This window comes from Sinocyclocheilus grahami, unplaced genomic scaffold (genome assembly GCF_001515645.1).
Source record: "Sinocyclocheilus grahami isolate Dianchi unplaced genomic scaffold, SAMN03320097.WGS_v1.1 scaffold47.1, whole genome shotgun sequence".
NCBI lineage: Eukaryota > Metazoa > Chordata > Actinopteri > Cypriniformes > Cyprinidae > Sinocyclocheilus > Sinocyclocheilus grahami.
Window position 1 is genome coordinate 104,859 of NW_015505226.1, and position 19,124 is coordinate 123,982.

Genomic DNA, 19,124 nt, shown 5'->3' on the forward strand with positions numbered 1-19,124 from the left:
AACAATATAGATGCACCGGTCGACTAGCCATAAATAGTGGCTGGACGTGTTTTTTTATTTTATGTTGGCTGATATCTGTTCATGAAAAATCATGATTGGCGCATCCCTAATGAACAAAATATATAAGAATCACAAACTTGTTGGTCACAAAGGTTATTTTTTTGCGGTAATCAAAAAAGTCAGTAAAATCTGTTTTATTTTTATATAAGGAAACCAGTGTGATGCTAACTTCTGTATTTTCAACAGCAAAATGTTGTCCTTGTAGCACTCTGTTGTACTATTCTATAAAACATATCACATTCGTATCAAAAACCTGTAAATATGAGAAAATGTTAAAATTGTGATTTCTAGGCTTGGAAAAAATCTTACAAGGTCATTGAAAAGTCAGGAACAAATTCTACGAGTAAATAGTTTTTATAATTATGCTCATCTGTAAAATGTTTAATGAGCTAGAAATTGCTATTTGTGAGTAAAATCTAATAGATACTTTTACAAGTGTTGGTAACATTTTATGTCCTTGTCTTTATTTATGTGGTGAAAAGCTGTGTAATTAGTGATAGGACTGTACTTTATGCATTAAATGTCTGTCTTGTCTGAAGCCTCAAATCCGTTTTTAGGAGCTTTTTTTCTTTGCAGAAGCTTTGCTTTAAAGAGCAAATAAAATACTGAAACTCAAATCAATATTTTGTGTCTAATCATTTACTTATGTGGCAAGTAGCCATGTAATAAGTGGTATAATGTACATCCAGTACTTCCATCCTCCACTTCGCGTCAGTGTTTATTCTGTGATAACAAATGGCTGGATGTACATTATCCATTACTTTAAACATAATAACCTCTGCATCTGTGGACCATAACGATGGCCAGTCATCAACATGTGTTTAAGAAGTCAAAAATTCAGTTCTGTTTTGCTGTCTTGTTGGCTGCTCTTTTTAAACAAATAGAGGACGAGCAGTTTCCTTTATTGCTTTTCTCTCTCTCCCTCTCAATCATTTAGTTTGTCAAGTGTGGCTATGCCGGATCCAACTTCCCAGAACACATCTTCCCAGCACTGGTGGGCAGGCCCATCATCCGATCCACAGCTAAAGTGGGAAACATTGAGATTAAGGTGAGCTCCACACTCACACTCTACCTTCCACCCGGTCAAATGATCCATTTGGAGTTTGTTGTGGCATTTTCTGAATAACGGTAGGTAATACTCTAAATCAGGGCTGTCCAAACTCGGTCCTGGAGGGCCGGTGTCCTGCAGAGTTTAGCTCCAACTTGCCTCAACACACCTGCCTTCAAGTTTCTAGTATGCCTAGTAAGAGCTTGATTAGCTGCTTCAGGTGTGTTTAATTGGGGTTGGATCTAAACTCTTCAGGACACCGGCCCTCCAGGACCGAGTTTGGGCACCCCTGCTCTAAATTGATGGGTTCTCAAAGTTCATTTTTGAAACGTATTTAGCTTAGCTGTTTTAAAGTATGCCTTGATTCTCTCCTGTTTGTCCTTTTTATACTTACACTCTTTCCTTCTTGTTCTTCACATGATCAAGTAGAATAACAAAAAAATGGTAAGTGCAGCCTGACGTGTGTTTTGTTTAACACTGACCGCCTGCTGAGGAGAGTGTATTGCACCATGCAGTATTTCAGTGGTGTCCTATTATTGAGCTTTGATTTCTTTTATTTTGTAGATTATCTCATTCCTTATAATCAGGGCTGGGTGATATGGTTAAAAGTGTATGATATATATATATTATACACACACACACACACACACACACAATATTCAATATATGCATATAATTCTATTAATGCATTTGCTCTAAAATGGCTTAAAAGGGTTTGTTCTTTTATTGTCTCTCAGTAACAGGAGCATCATTTTAACCAAACATCTGTTGTAGCAGCTGAATTCAGACTGTTTAATACAAGAAGTAAAATATTAATGCAGTTAAAAAATAATCAAGGCATGTTATCCACTAAATGAACACAAGGAGAATGTATTTGTTTGTTTGTTTATGCATCATACAATGCAATAACATAAACATAATGTAATATTTACTTAAAACATATTTTTATTAAAGCATTTTAATGTATGTAAAATGCCACCGGGAAGCAAAACATTTTGAATCGGTTCACTAATTTGGACAGAATCAATCTAATCAACTCAAATACAGCTTTTTTTCTTAACCCTTTGAAGGGCAAGACCATAAAGAGACATCAGAAAATGTATATATTGCTAACACACACACACACAATATTCAATATATGCATATAATTCTATTAATGCATTTGCTCTAAAATGGCTTAAAAGGGTTTGTTCTTTTATTGTCTCTCAGTAACAGGAGCATCATTTTAACCAAACATCTGTTGTAGCAGCTGAATTCAGACTGTTTAATGCAAGAAGTAAAATATTAATGCAGTTAAAAAATAATCAAGGCATGTTATCCACTAAATGAACACAAGGAGAATGTATTTGTTTGTTTGTTTATGCATCATACAATGCAATAACATAAACATAATGTAATATTTACTTAAAACATATTTTTATTAAAGCATTTTAATGTATGTAAAATGCCACCGGGAAGCAAAACATTTTGAATCGGTTCACTAATTTGGACAGAATCAATCTAATCAACTCAAATACAGCTTTTTTTCTTAACCCTTTGAAGGGCAAGACCATAAAGAGACATCAGAAAATGTATATATTGCTATTTTCCATCTTATTGGGACTCAAATAATAAAATGTTATGATTTTGTTCAAAACTCGATTCTTATTTTTGATTTTAATGCATGGGTCCCCCAGGATACGTTGCCACTTTGGAGATATGAATTCACTGAAAACAGAACACCAGTTTATCAATGCTTGTTACAACATTTTTAACAAATTCCAAAGTTGCTATAAAATCAAAGCCATATGTCTAACGAAGTTATGTTCCAAATTTGAAAAATGTGGTTCCTGTGAGATTTTGTTTGGGCACTGTACCAAAAATAACCACTGGGTTACGCCCAAACTCTAGATTCTTTTTTTTTTTTGATGCAGTTTTCTGTCACAATATCACTTCTATAACAAAACTCAAACTCAATCACCAAATATCTTGACTGTCGTGACTGTCAGACCTTTCCAACGATATGCGTTTTGTCAAGATTACAGAAAGATTAGATTTTCTAAAACACAAGCCACAAAATCTCAGAGTCTATATATATGTTTTATACCTTGATTTTATACCCCTAAAAGGGTGACGTATCCCCTGAGATACAAACATTTCGAGACCGATTACAAAAAATGTAAGCATTTAATTCATTAAATTTCACTGTAAACCTAATAATAAACTACGAGTGGCCATGCAGTTTTAAATGCTGCCCTTGAGCTAAACAAAGAATGTATGAACAAAGTCAATATATCTAAATATTCTAAACAAACACCCTTTCAATATGAAACCAAGAAATGAGACCTACACTTTCCCTGCCTCTCCCCACAGCCTCTCAAATGTTTGTATCCCCCAGGATACGTCGCTAGTTAAAGGGTTACGTTTAAACAATAAAATATATTGTTAGTGCCTGATATTATCGCCCAGCCCTACTTCTAATTTCAGTTGTATTTCTTCTTCTGTTTGTGTATTGATTTAAGTAAATTGCCATGGGGAATGAATCAGACTTTCTCACTAATATTTAGTTTTTGGTTTTTTTGTTTGGTCTTGCTTAATTTGTTTTCAAACTCCAATATTCACCACAGTGCATTGCTCAAAGTGCTCTTACGCTGCACTTTGTCTTCTGTTTCAAAGCTGCAAATGTCTTTCACAGAGCTTGGCAACTATTCAGATCCCCACCAGACATTGTAGCTTAATTTTCTCCTCCTCCTCCGGTCCGAAATAGATTTAGCAGAAGTTGGCCTTAAGATGCAGGGAAATGTTGATGTCTCTGCGCTTTGTGTAGCTGCCCGTCATCCTGTCTGTTCAATGTCCTTTGGCCTCTATAATGTTTGAGGAACTAGAACAACACCACTGTGCTCTAAATAGATTCTGATGTGTCATAAAAGCTGCTTTGGTGTTCACAAGATATTGTTTCACACACTGAGCTCCTTTCAAAACTCTTTTCGACAGACATGTGCAGCAGAAATGTTGACAAAGGGAAATCTTTTTGAATTGGGCTAATAGGGGTCTAGTGTTATTGTAGTGATTTCTCTTAATGTTTCTTAAGTTAATTTGTCTTTGTGTTTATCCCACTGTCCTTTAGGTCATGTTTGAGACATACCAGTTTGCAGGCGTTTACATCGCTATCCAGGCTGTTCTGACGCTTTATGCTCAAGGCGAGTTATCCTCTGCACTGTTTAACCTCAACATGTTGAGTTGGCAAGCATTTTATTGTACCTACAGTAGTGTGTCAACTATCAGTGTGTCGCTTATTTCAGACATTGTATCAATATGTGTGTGTTGTGCTACACGCAGGCCTGTTGACAGGGGTGGTGGTGGATTCAGGCGATGGAGTCACCCACATTTGTCCTGTTTATGAGGGCTTCTCTCTGCCCCATCTTACAAGGAGACTGGACATTGCGGGACGGGACATTACACGCTATCTCATTAAGGTACACAATATTTCAGTTTACATGCTTCGGCGTCTTGTTTAAAATAATGTTATTGTTAAGTATCTAATTTAACTTTTGATTTCCTCATTTGACACGTCAGAGCTTAGATGTCCCGCATTACCCTAAATTGCCCTATTTACACATTAAAGCAAACCTTTTGTATTATTCTGTCCTAGAGGCCATTCAAACGTTTAAAATTGCGAAATGCAGGGTCGTGGAATGGAAAACAAAACAAAAAACGCATGGTTTAGGGGCCGTTTACACGACGTTTTCAGCCAAAAACGGGAAACTTTTTATGCGTTTTGCCTGTTTGTTTACATGACAACGGCGTTTTGGGGACTGAAAGCTTTTGAAAACACCACCGTTATCATTTCCGTGTAAACACCCAAAACGGGAATCTTTGAAAACGGTGACGTCATGCGCATGCACAGTACGTGTTAGGTATGTAGACATTCGCAGTACGTGTCGATTTTAAAGGCAAGCGAGAACAAACATACACAACAATGGCGGAGTACATGGTACTGTTGTTCAAGAGTTTGCTAACGCTTCTTCAGCAAAGTGTGGATTTACTTCACCAATATTACAACCAACATCGGAGGATAGGATGTTTTCATTACAACCAATATTACGTCACATACATCATGTAATCGTCACTTCCCTACAGGTACTGTTTACTAACATGGTGACAGCGCCAACTACTGGCCTGGCATACGTAATACAGCGGTTTTGGCCATTTCGCGGATATGTGTAAACGCAAATCGTTTTGAAAACGTTGTCGTGTATACGTGAAACTTTTTAAAAACGCAAGGGAAAAACATTTCCGTTTTTGACTACATCGTTGTCGTGTAAACGTAGCCTAAGAGACATGCTTTTTAAGAGCTTAAAGGGATAGGTCACCCAAAAATGAAATCTCTGTCATTGTTTCCTCACCTTCAAGTCATTTCAAACCTATTTGCATTTCTTTCTTCCGCACAACATGAATAAAGATATTTGGAAGAATGTTGGTAACCAAACAACGTATGGACAAAAAAATTAATAAATACAAGAAGTCAGTGGGAACCGAAACTGTTGGCATCATTCTTCAAAATGTCTACTTTCATGTTCCACAGAGGAAAGAAAGTCATATAGGAATTGACCTGAGGGTTTTGGAATGTCATGAGGGTGAGCAAATGGTGCTTGAATTTTCATTTTTGCATGAACTATCCCTTTAACTTATTTTTAACTGGAGCCCTGCATTTTTAGAATGCTGTGTCATGCGCGAGAAGCTGCAAACGATGCTATACATGAGTACAAGACTGAAACACATTGGTCTGTTTATGCAGAAAAACTATGGCAAAGCAGTGCAGTGGAATGAAAAAGTGCAGTCTGTTTCAACCGCCCTTTAGACTATAATTGTGGCTTGTCACCTAAAAAGCGTTTTCCATACTTTCTGTCGCACAGGGACAAAATTGGATTGTTGAGTAAAAAAAGTATATCAGTATATAAGTCACATTTTATTAATGCATTCAGAAATAATGTAAAATATTGATAAATAAAACTTTACAAATATAAACATTATAGTGGCATTCATTATAAACAACATTTATTAAAAACGCCACACCTATAAACAAATAAGTTTTAATGCAAAACTGAAACAGCGTAGGGCTAACTTACAGCTTGCAATATTTGAAGCCATGAACACAAGACAAAGAGAAAATCACTCACTGCTCTTACCCAAATAACTTAATGACAATCTTCTATTCAAACTATACAGCATGTAACAGTGATGGATGGTATGAGTAATTCTGCCAATGAATAACAGTGTTAATTACACTTTATGTAATTATTTATTTCTGACAATTCAACCCCAAAATCAGTGCAATAACAGCTGTTTTATTTTAACACTTCACACCAGACATGAGCAGCAGAAATGTTGACAAAGGGAAATCTTTTTGAATTGGGCTAATAGTTGTCTAGTGTTATTGTAGTGATTTATTTTAATGTTTCTTAAGTTCATTTGTCTTTGTGTTTATCCCACTGTCCTTTAGGTCATGTTTGAGACATACCAGTTTGCAGGCGTTTACATCGCTATCCAGGCTGTTCTGACGCTTTATGCTCAAGGCGAGTTATCCTCTGCACTGTTTAACCTCAACATGTTGAGTTGGCAAGCATTTTATTGTACCTACAGTAGTGTCAACTATCAGTGTGTCGCTTATTTCAGACATTGTATCAATATGTGTGTGTTGTGCTACACGCAGGCCTGTTGACAGGGGTGGTGGTGGATTCAGGCGATGGAGTCACCCACATTTGTCCTGTTTATGAGGGCTTCTCTCTGCCCCATCTTACAAGGAGACTGGACATTGCGGGACGGGACATTACACGCTATCTCATTAAGGTACACAATATTTCAGTTTACATGCTTCGGCGTCTTGTTTAAAATAATGTTATTGTTAAGTATCTAATTTAACTTTTGATTTCCTCATTTGACACGTCAGAGCTTAGATGTCCCGCATTACCCTAAATTGCCCTATTTACACATTAAAGCAAACCTTTTGTATTATTCTGTCCTAGAGGCCATTCAAACGTTTAAAATTGCGAAATGCAGGGTCGTGGAATGGAAAACAAAACAAAAAACGCATGGTTTAGGGGCCGTTTACACGACGTTTTCAGCCAAAAACGGGAAACTTTTTATGCGTTTTGCCTGTTTGTTTACATGACAACGGCGTTTTGGGGACTGAAAGCTTTTGAAAACACCACCGTTATCATTTCCGTGTAAACACCCAAAACGGGAATCTTTGAAAACGGTGACGTCATGCGCATGCACAGTACGTGTTAGGTATGTAGACATTCGCAGTACGTGTCGATTTTAAAGGCAAGCGAGAACAAACATACACAACAATGGCGGAGTACATGGTACTGTTGTTCAAGAGTTTGCTAACGCTTCTTCAGCAAAGTGTGGATTTACTTCACCAATATTACAACCAACATCGGAGGATAGGATGTTTTCATTACAACCAATATTACGTCACATACATCATGTAATCGTCACTTCCCTACAGGTACTGTTTACTAACATGGTGACAGCGCCAACTACTGGCCTGGCATACGTAATACAGCGGTTTTGGCCATTTCGCGGATATGTGTAAACGCAAATCGTTTTGAAAACGTTGTCGTGTATACGTGAAACTTTTTAAAAACGCAAGGGAAAAACATTTCCGTTTTTGACTACATCGTTGTCGTGTAAACGTAGCCTAAGAGACATGCTTTTTAAGAGCTTAAAGGGATAGGTCACCCAAAAATGAAATCTCTGTCATTGTTTCCTCACCTTCAAGTCATTTCAAACCTATTTGCATTTCTTTCTTCCGCACAACATGAATAAAGATATTTGGAAGAATGTTGGTAACCAAACAACGTATGGACAAAAAAATTAATAAATACAAGAAGTCAGTGGGAACCGAAACTGTTGGCATCATTCTTCAAAATGTCTACTTTCATGTTCCACAGAGGAAAGAAAGTCATATAGGAATTGACCTGAGGGTTTTGGAATGTCATGAGGGTGAGCAAATGGTGCTTGAATTTTCATTTTTGCATGAACTATCCCTTTAACTTATTTTTAACTGGAGCCCTGCATTTTTAGAATGCTGTGTCATGCGCGAGAAGCTGCAAACGATGCTATACATGAGTACAAGACTGAAACACATTGGTCTGTTTATGCAGAAAAACTATGGCAAAGCAGTGCAGTGGAATGAAAAAGTGCAGTCTGTTTCAACCGCCCTTTAGACTATAATTGTGGCTTGTCACCTAAAAAGCGTTTTCCATACTTTCTGTCGCACAGGGACAAAATTGGATTGTTGAGTAAAAAAAGTATATCAGTATATAAGTCACATTTTATTAATGCATTCAGAAATAATGTAAAATATTGATAAATAAAACTTTACAAATATAAACATTATAGTGGCATTCATTATAAACAACATTTATTAAAAACGCCACACCTATAAACAAATAAGTTTTAATGCAAAACTGAAACAGCGTAGGGCTAACTTACAGCTTGCAATATTTGAAGCCATGAACACAAGACAAAGAGAAAATCACTCACTGCTCTTACCCAAATAACTTTTGTAGCTTAAATAAGAATCAGTGCATATTGAATTCAAAGAGTAAATACTAAGCAGTGTTTTATTTTTCCTTTTTATTATTCAGTTCCTAAACTCATGCTCTTGGTACATGCGTACATACAAATAACCATATATATATATGACGCAAGATAGTTATAGAAGTTCACAGAACTGACTCTGCAACAGCTGAGTAAAACTGTTTCATCTGAGCATGTGGCACTTTAAGCATTATCGTATCGCATATCGAATATCGCATTATTTAATGAGTTATCGCATATCGCATTTAGTACCTATCACTCGGCATGCTCCATATGTTTCCATTTTCATGATGTAGTCTAACATTTGGTTGCTAAACTATTATTTATTATGTTAACAAGCTTTGTACTTCACTTGTGTCCCAATTTCACAGTAAAACAGCATCCTTCGCTTGCACACATGTTTGGAATAACACCACGGCGGTACGGTGGTCACGCTGACCGACACAGCCCTACAAACAACATACAATTTAAACGAGATGTGTAACTTTTGGTATGTTTGGTTGACTGCGATTTTAGTGTTATGATGAATAGGCTACGATGCCAAGTTAGCAGTGCTGGAACTGATATTTCTCGTGTGGGCTTTGTCCAGGTTTTGCATGCTTGACATTAAACGCATTATATAAGTCAATTTGGAATATAAGTCACAGCATGTTTCAGATGTTAAAGAAGTTTTAAAAGGTTGCATTGGGTCAAAAATGCATTACTGAGGAAAAAACAGATAAATTGCATTGGTGTATTGAGTCACATTTTGTTATAACATTCAGAAATCATTAGTGCTGTCAAACGATTAATCGCATCCAAAATAAAAGTTTTTGTTTGCATAATATATGTATGTGTACTGTGTATATTTATTATGTGTATATATAAATACACACACATACAGTATATATATGGAAAACATTTAATGTATATACATTTATATATGCATATTCTTATATTTTATATTATATATAAATATATTTCATATTTTTCTTATATATATATATTTCTAATATATACATGCATGTGCTTGTATTTATATATACATAATAAATATACACAGTACACACACACATATTATGCAAACAAAAAAGATAATTTTGGATGAGATTAATCGCGATTAATCATTTGACAGCACTAGAAATTATGTAAAATACTGGTAAATAAAATGCAAAGCTAACGGACATTATAAACACAATAAACATGTATTTTAGTTCCCCTCACTTAAACAAATCCTTTAATTTGAACTCAAAACAGAAATGAAAAAAAAAAAAAAAGGTGAATTTATCAGTATTCAGAACAGGAATTAAAAATACTAAAGTATAAAATAAAATAAAAAGTATAAAACAAACAGAAATTGTTACATTCATTATAAACAACATTTAAAGCATGTCTGAAATTACCGCTTAGCTATACAAGGACACTTGGGCTCATGTACCTCTCTCGTTCTGCACGCTTTGCGCATTTTTTGCGGGCTTAATGTTGATTGAATTATAGAAGTCACAGCGTGTTTCAGATGATAAAAACATGACATATTCTGTAAAATATGGTAAAATTTTAATCTTTTTTTTGTCACACAGTTGCTCTTGCTGCGAGGTTACGCCTTCAACCATTCGGCAGACTTCGAGACGGTACGCATGATGAAGGAGAAGCTCTGCTACGTGGGATACAACATCGAGCAGGAACAGAAGCTTGCTCTGGAGACCACTGTATTGGTGGAGTCCTACACGGTCAGTTTTATGTGATTTCACCAACCGTTTTAACGCAAGCTTGCATTCTGAAAAGGTGTTAATGGCCTGCAGGGTGAAAGTGTCCTTTACACTTCAGATGTTACAGTATGTGAGGCAGAAGTTTTTCTGGCTGGGGTTTTTAGTATGTGGTTTCACAGATTTCCCGCTGGGATGCAGAAGTGTTCTGCATTTCCATGGTAATACGCTCTTTGGATTGGATTTAGCAGCAGGGAAATTCTTCAGTCTACACTTGGACATCCTGTCTGTGAGACGCCACACTCTGCTGGATTCGGATTGGCTGCTGGATGTGTGATTAAACAGAGCGGCCTCAAGGGGGCAGCGGTTGCCGACAAGTTGTTCAGAGTTTTACTCGTCACACACACTGTGCAAAGCTCCTTCTTTACTTTGAGCTTGTAGGTATGGGTGTGGTGTTTTTCTTTTGATTTCCTTTTTAAACGTTTTCTTTTAGAGGACGTAAAAAAAAAAGACAGAATCAAATGAGCAAGTTTTGAAACAAGGAAAGCTGTGTGACGTCGGAGTTGCTTAACCAGCATGTAACAATTTCCTGCGTGGCCACAGTCCTTCCTCAGCTGGGAAGCTCTGCATTTCCGACCTCTGGACATCTTCAATGGGCTCTTTATATGCTCCCACGCACCCGTCGCTATTTTCTCATTAGTCATCAGGGTTATGCTCGGCTGTGGGTGAACCTTCAGACATCAGACTTTGCTCAGTGCAGCCAGTCTTACAGGAACATCTCATGATCAAGGTCAATTTGAAGTAGTGAAGCATGTGATAAGAAACCAGCCGAATGTTGACACGAGGTGTGGTTATTTACCACAGTAATTATCAGCCAGGTTGCTTATCATAAATCATAAATACTTGCTGAGGTCCTGTTGCCACTGTAGACGGTTTAATAATGCAAGTCACAAATCACTTCTTTAAAAAGAAATGAATACTTTTATTCAGCAAGGATGCATTAAATAAATCAAATGTGGCAGTAAATAATTTATATTATGTTACAATAGGTTTTCAGTTTAAAAAAATGTTTTTAATTCACCAGAGAATTCTATATACACCACAGTTTCCACAAAAATATTAAGCAGCATAACAGTTTTCAACACTGATAATAGTAAAGAAATGAAGACTGTAAAGACTTTTACATCGTTCAAATAAATGCTTTTTATTACTGTTTTCGCAAAGAACTCTGAAAAAAGGATCACAGTTTACATAAAATGTTTTAAACATGGATCATGTGACACTGAAGACTGCAGTAATGATGCTGCAAATTCAGCTTTGCATCACAGAAATACATTATATTTTAACATATATTCACAGAAAACGGTTATTTTAAATAATAATTCTATTTTACAACATTACTGTTTTTACTGCATTTTTGATCAAATAAATGCAGCCTTGGTGAGCATAAGAGACTCATTTATATTTATATTTTATAAAAAGAATCATGCAGTTTTGGAACAACATGAAAGTTGAATGAATTACATTTTTGGTGATTTCTTTAAGAAAAAAATTGATATCTAATATTGTTCATTTATATGCCAAATATAACAATGCCTGGTAATAAACATCAATGTTTACTAAAAAGTACTATGAATTTATGAATTCTAACACTGACTTTGCAGAATTTAATACTCAATTGAATTTGGAGATGCAAAAAAAGCAGTGGATGGGAAATCTAGTCTAATGACGTCTTTAGGGAAGTAGACATTTTATATCAGCAGCAAAAGCATCACAATTATATTGTGGATTTTGATGTATTGGCAACCCTGTTTAACTGTTCAGTAAAACTCTTTATATCTATGAATTGGCAGGGTGACTGATTTAAAGCCTTAAAAGTTGTTATATTCTCTCTTCTCCAGCTCCCTGATGGCCGGGTTATTAAGGTAGGAGGAGAGCGGTTCGAGGCCCCAGAAGCTCTCTTCCAGCCCCACCTCATTAATGTGGAAGGGGTCGGAGTGGCTGAGCTTCTCTTCAACACCATTCAAGCAGCAGACATTGACACCAGGTGCGTTCTAATTCCACACCTGATAGGATCCTCCCTCCAGTATACACTACATTACGTTATGTCTCATTATGTGACACTAAAATAAACAGTCCATCATGTAAAGATCGTCTTGTCACTTCAGTAACTTCACCGTTTACTCCTCCAGTAGCTCACTGTGTGTTCTTATCTGTGCTTGCCTTCCCTCTGTCCCTCAGGGCCGAGTTCTATAAGCACATTGTTCTGTCAGGAGGATCCACCATGTACCCTGGTCTGCCCTCTCGACTAGAGAGGGAACTTAAACAGCTTTATCTAGAGCGGGTACTGAAGGGAGATGTTGACAAGCTCTCGGTAAGTTTTCCAGTGCTGCGCACGTGTAAGCGTGCCATCCAGCAGACAAAATTTGCCAATTTGCATCTAAGGTTTATCATCAACTTCGTAAGTAGGGCTGTGTGATATAGTGATTACTGATTTAGCAACATTGTGAAGTGCCAAAGAGTCAGTTTAAATCAGTGTACAGATGGGTTACTTATAGTTGACTGTAGTTGTTTTTTTAAAAAGTGTGTATTTTTAAGTATCATATTTGATATGTCAGGCTTTTATGGCTCAAATAATCTTACTAATGAGAATATGGAGCTCATACTCAAGGAGGAAAAAACAGAGGCCTAAATTGAGCAAAAAATATGCTATTTAGTGGAGTTGCTGGTGGCCAAAAAGTAAGAACTTGACAAGATATCTTGTCATGTAAATCAATGATATCTTTATAGCAGATACTTACATAAAATGCATATAAAGGTCAGTTTTCTCTCTATATCTCTGAATATTATGTTGTTGTATGATGATATTAAAATGCTTAGTTTTATGATCAAAACTCTATAGTTTTTATTGTTGGGCAAAACATATAATGCAACGCAATACAATGAGGATTGAGAAATGAACACACAGACATTCTTCAAAAGCCTGAAGATCATATTTGATACTCAAATTTTTATGTAGTTTTTTTAAATGCAAGTAATGTACAGGTGCATCTCAATAAATTAGAATGTCGTGGAAAAGTTCATTTATTTCAGTAATTCAACTCAAATTGTGAAACTCGTGTATTAAATAAATTCAGTGCACACAGACTGAAGTAGTTTAAGTCTTTGGTTCTTTTAATTGTGATGATTTTGGCTCACATTTAACAAAAACCCACCAATTCACTATCTCAACAAATTAGAATACTTCATAAGACCAATAAAAAAACATTTTTAGTGAATTGTTGGCCTTCTGGAAAGTATGTTCATTTACTGTACATGTACTCAATACTTGGTAGGGGCTCATTTTGCATGAATTACTGCATCAATGCGACGTGGCATGGAGGCTTTTATTAGTACTTATAAAGCACTTATTCTTTATGACCATATTTTAGATCCCTTAATCCACCCCACACCTAAACTTAACAACTTCCTTACTAACTATTAATAAGCAGCAAATTACTGAGACTGAAAGCATGTAGTAGATTACAGATTTTTCAGCAATGTTTTAGAGGCCTTTTGCTTATCAAATATGATGCAGAAGGCTTTGTAGGGTTAAGCTGGGATAGAAGAAAGTATTTTAACTTCAAAGACGCTCAGATGTGTCGTAATGCCTCCTGTGCACCAGCAGGTGGCGCTGCATCACCTTGCCTCTAAACGGCCTCGGTTACACACAACGCCCCAGACTGCCCAGCTGAGCTCCATCTCATTTAAAACCTGGCCATTGGCCTGGAAAAGCATTTTGGGGAGCCTCAGAGTGGGCCGCATGTCGGGCCACTATATATAGATGATCAATTACAGATGCACGATACGGCCGAGCGGCGTGTCTGTCTGCCTATGCCCAAACTGCGTTCAAGGCAAATTAAAAAGCAATCGACTTTACACGAGACCCTTTCAGCCACCTCTTTATAACCCGTTCAGGGTCTGAGAGCAGATGTACACCGAACACGGGCTCCGCATACGTTGTTCACCTCATTATTCTCCCATTTGGGTTTGCCGCTCGATTCCCAACCAGACAGTGTGCTTTTTATGTGTATTAAAGAGATCCATTCAGAGTGTTTTCTGGTATGTGGGTCAGTGTCCGTTCTGTTCCACTCCCCTGAAATTCTGGTCACGCTGTCTATTTAATACCCCCATAGAAATTCAAGATCCGCATCGAGGACCCTCCCCGCCGCAAGCACATGGTGTTTCTGGGTGGGGCGGTGCTGGCTGACATCATGAAAGACAAGGACAACTTCTGGCTGACGCGGGAGGAGTATCAGGAAAAGGGCGTGCGCGTTCTGGAGAAGCTCGGCGTCACCGTCAGATAAACACGGCCCAGCATTAGTGGCGATCGGGTCATTCCTGCTTTGCAGTTCATTTTCTTGTCTTCTTATAATGTAGGTTATAAATATAATTGATATAATTAATATATACTACCATTCAAAAGTTTGGGGTCGCTAAATATTTTTGAAATAAAATATTTTTGGCTCTCCAAGGCTGCAGTTATTTGATTAAAAATAACAGTAATATTGTGAAGTATTAAGCCAATTTTAAGATAACTGTTTTTGGTTTTAATATATTTTAAATGTAATCTATTCATGTGATGCAAAGCTATATTTGCACCTTCATTAGTCCAGTCTTCAGTGTCACATGTTCCTTCAGAAATCATTTTAATATGCTGATTTGCTACTCAAGAAACATTTCTGATTATCATCAATGTTGAAAACGGTTGTTTTTAATAATTTAATGCCGTTTCATATTTTTGTGGAGACCATTATAATTTTTTTTGAAGAAGAGTATTTATTTGAAATAATATAATTTTTGTTATGTTAAAGGCTTTACTGTCACTTTTGATTAATTGAATGCATCCTACAGTATATATTAATGAATTTGTATTCATTTCAAACAGTCTTACAAACTTCTGAACGGTAGTATAAGAAATTATAAATGTATGTCTAAATGAATAAAATTCAACTTTCAGTTTTTAACAATGAAAATCATATTCATTTAATTTTTTTGTAGTATCAGGATTAAGTGAACATGGATGTTTTCAATCATTTCACCACTTTTAACCATTAAATCAGAAGTTACTGTTTTTATCTTGTACCCGAGTGCTGCACTTTTGGCATAGGAAAGCTTATTAAGAACTATTCCATGTGTGTGTGTTTTTTTTTTTTTTTTACTAAACATTTTATTGTATTTTCCATACTTTTAGTCTACAATATCCCTTGAATAACAAAAGGCCAGTTCCTCACAGACATCATCCACATACAGCAGCACAAGCAATATTAGCAAAGAATTTTATGAATTCTGTAATGTTTTTGTAATTTGTGGCTTATAACACCCTGAAACATTTCAACTGTTTGAATTACAGAAAATTACATAAATCATATGATCTGATCAAACACACACAATTAATTAATAAACAATCCGTGTCTGAGCAATGGTTAACTTTAGCTCTTTCTTTTCAACCTGCTTCTTGTTTATGTCCTGTCATTTGTCTAAATAATTCATTTTTAGTGAATGAAGTTTGCCTGAATTCTGAAATTACTTTTCCAGAAACACGACTGCATTACTGCCAGTACTGCATGACAGAAATGACCCAATCGGTGATGAGCAATATTTAACACCAAAGCTTACAAACGGTTATGACAGGCACCATCATCACGTCTGTATTACTGCTAAGACTCTTATCAGCTGTAATGTTCACGACGGGATGTGTTGTACTGTATGTCAGTCCGGTGACAGAGACACAAACGTGTTCTCTTCGGTGTGTAATGTAAGGGCAGAATCAAAATGCGTTTTTTCCCCAGAGGAAATAGCTGTTCTCTGCCAGTGTTACGACAACTGAAACTGAGCAACCAAAACTTATTACAGTTATTTTGATTCCAATGTGGTCATGGAGCTTTAGCCCTGTAGCTGAGGGAAGCCTTTCTTCTGTTTCTGTCTGTCCCCTTTCCCTGTCAGTGTGTCATGTACTTGTCCAGAATAACAAGAGGGGCTCACGTTACTCATAAGTGTTTTTTTTTGAGAGTTTGGACTGAGAGTCTGTGGGATTTTTACTAATGTATTTATCAAGCAGGCCAGTCTTCTGTAGGTCTGCCTTTGAAACATTTCAACATACTGTTTCAGCAAGACGTTTTATGTTGCTTATATATCAAAAATATATATTAAGAAGATGGGATTTGTTTTAATTCTATTAGTCCCTTTGTTACTGTAAGTATTGTTGTTGTTTTTTGTTTTTTTTACTTATGAATTTTCTCTTGAAGTGCTGTGTCTGGCATAGACAATAATAATAATAAAAAATATTCTGCAATATCAATCAGACAGTTGCTTTTATTTGACTAATTTGATAATAAGGGATGCTGTTTTATGTAACTGAGAAAGTAAATCAGATATAGATCATATTGTTTGGGACCGATTGTTTATGGACATTCAGAAAGTACATAACAAAAACACTGATAATTGAGTTTTCTGCCTCTAATTGTCTCATGACATATTTGTCAGTTATTATTTTAAATATATTCTTATCCAGTGCCAAGCACAATTTATGTAGGTGGATCTTTTCTCTCTCTCTCTCTCTCTCTCTCTTTTGGATCAGAACATAACTGCTGAATGCTGATTTGTATTTATTTATTTAGCTGTGATTCGTTCTTTTTATTACCCCAGTGCATACTCAAATCCAAAAAGTGGACAGTTTAACTTTCTGTAAATGTTTTACCCCTTTTCCGGTGATCAAACATTTTCCGGAGCCGCCAATGAGTGCTTGGGACTGTCAGTGGTGAAATGTCACATGATCATGAGGCAGGCATCACAATGGTGTTCTTATCTTTAAAGTATGACTGAAATCGGTGTAATTGTTGATCGTGATAACCAAGGTAGTTAACTATTGTCAAGTGTTTTAAGCTTCGAAGTGTATGTGGCCTGAAAAAGCACCTTCCTGATTACTCTATGGCATCAGATAATTTGCTAAGATTTCCAAATGGTGCTTATTGGCCAATACCAGCAGCTCTCTCTGTAAGTCCTTGTGTAGTGTGTAGTATAAAGTGATTTAATGAAGAATGCTTTAACGGAGCCCTGATTTAAAGTGATCAGTAAGGAATTTGGACTGTCACTGGTGAACGTAGCACTCAGTTCTCAAAATGCCTCTCTAGTCCCTTGATCAAAGCATGTCGAATCCACAGCTTTCCCTCCGAATCAGAAGTTACACAGATAAGGAGTCTGCGCTGTCCACCTTTGACCCTGATTGCACTTTTCGGAGGAAGTGATGCACTAAAGTAGCACTTAAAAAGCCTTTGTTGTTGTGTAATGTTAGACATCACTTCTCACATAAGATGGACAAAACAAAACAAAAAACATAAAAAAGATGCATTTTCCCCCCACAGCTGTGCCAACAAAGGCGAATTCAGAAATACCTCAAATACTGAATTTAGAAATGTGTGGAATCATAAGTCATGGATAATGACCAGTTTATGTACGTTTTTGCTATAACTACACTGTAAAAAAAAATCCGTAAAATTTACGGTAAAAAACCGACAGCTGTGGTTGCCGGAATTTTACCGTAAAAAATACAGTAGCAATGTTTTAGGTTTTACGGTTTTAACTTAAATTTACAGTTAAATACTGTAATTTCATTAACTGATATAATGTTAATATACCAACCTATTGAAGTACTGAAATCTGTTTTGTAGCTTTGTAATACAAATAACCACCAAATGCAGGTGGTGATGAGAAAGTCACATGATGAACCAAAGCCCATCACAAGCAGCTTTTAAATAATAACATATATAGAAGGTGCACAGTGTCATTCACACAAACACTAAACACTATCATGGTAACACACATAAAACTGAAATAATGCAATAAACATTAATTTAACAACATTAGGTGTAACACACAACCCTAATATACAAAACTGATAAGAAAAAACTAAGAAGAAACATAGTTATTTCAACAAAAAAACATAAAATTTGAAATGTAACGCAGGGAATTCTGGGAATGTCAATTTACGGTTATTCACTGTAAATTATACGGTCTTTTTCACTTCCAAAAACGGTATACTACCGTAAAATTTATGTCCAATACATGTAATGTCAATACAGTTTTTCACCGTATATAGTAGGGGAATTTACCGTTAACCATTTAACAGGTTTTTACTGTAGCATTTTTACAGTCTTTTACCGTTAAATTCACGGTCATTTTTTACAGTGTAGCTGTGCATGGCTTATTTGAAGACATGTTTCGACAGTTCAATTATATTATTATCCATTCAGTAAAAGAAACACCAAAAGACACATGATTTTTCATTTCATGTTACATGATACACTGTTTTTATTCATTTTACTGAAGAACAAGTCCAAACACATCCATATCAAATTACAGAATTTATTGGGGTTCCAATTCCATTAAAAAAATAATAATTAAATAAAATAACAAAAAATAAAACCCTGAAAGAAAGTAAACCTTTCTAATTCCTAATCCTTAATGACAAAGTCATAAATACAATAAAACAGGGCTTATGTTTGCCAAATATATTCTTTTTTATATGAAATTCAATACAAGATTCCCAAAAATAATCTTAGAGTCTGTAGCGAATCAGCTCATGGGGAAATATGAATAATTAACCATAACTAGTTATAATTAACTATTCATATTTTAGATCCACTGTAGATATTTAGCTGACCTCTCAGGGTCAACTGTCTTGTCAATTCTAAGAACGTTAA

At 36.0% G+C, this 19,124-nt stretch overlaps 1 protein-coding gene across 2 annotated transcripts; it reads left to right on the plus strand.

Annotated features, from left to right (window-relative positions):
- Positions 1-4,206: 4,206 nt before the first annotated feature.
- LOC107582670 (actin-related protein 2-B-like) lies at positions 4,207-14,735 on the plus strand. 2 transcript variants are annotated; one of them, XM_016268584.1, is made up of 6 exons: positions 4,207-4,287; positions 4,427-4,563; positions 10,258-10,407; positions 12,285-12,430; positions 12,625-12,757; positions 14,559-14,735. In XM_016268584.1, exons 1-6 carry the CDS (start codon positions 4,218-4,220, stop codon positions 14,727-14,729), a joined length of 807 nt encoding a protein of 268 aa, XP_016124070.1. In that variant the 5' UTR covers positions 4,207-4,217; the 3' UTR covers positions 14,730-14,735. The 2 variants fall into 2 exon arrangements, with proteins under 2 accessions (XP_016124070.1, XP_016124069.1); XM_016268583.1 differs by lacking the exons at positions 4,207-4,287; positions 4,427-4,563 and adding exons at positions 6,585-6,663; positions 6,801-6,937.
- The last annotated feature ends 4,389 nt before the right edge of the window (positions 14,736-19,124 follow it).

Coding starts and splice junctions, on each gene's coding strand:
- LOC107582670 (XM_016268584.1), top strand. CDS start 4,218: ATGTTTGAGACATACCAGTTTGCAGGCGTTTACATCGCTATCCAGGCT. Junction 12,431..12,624: donor GCAGCAGACATTGACACCAG/GTGCGTTCTAAT, acceptor TCTGTCCCTCAG/GGCCGAGTTCTATAAGCACA. Junction 12,758..14,558: donor GAGATGTTGACAAGCTCTCG/GTAAGTTTTCCA, acceptor ATACCCCCATAG/AAATTCAAGATCCGCATCGA.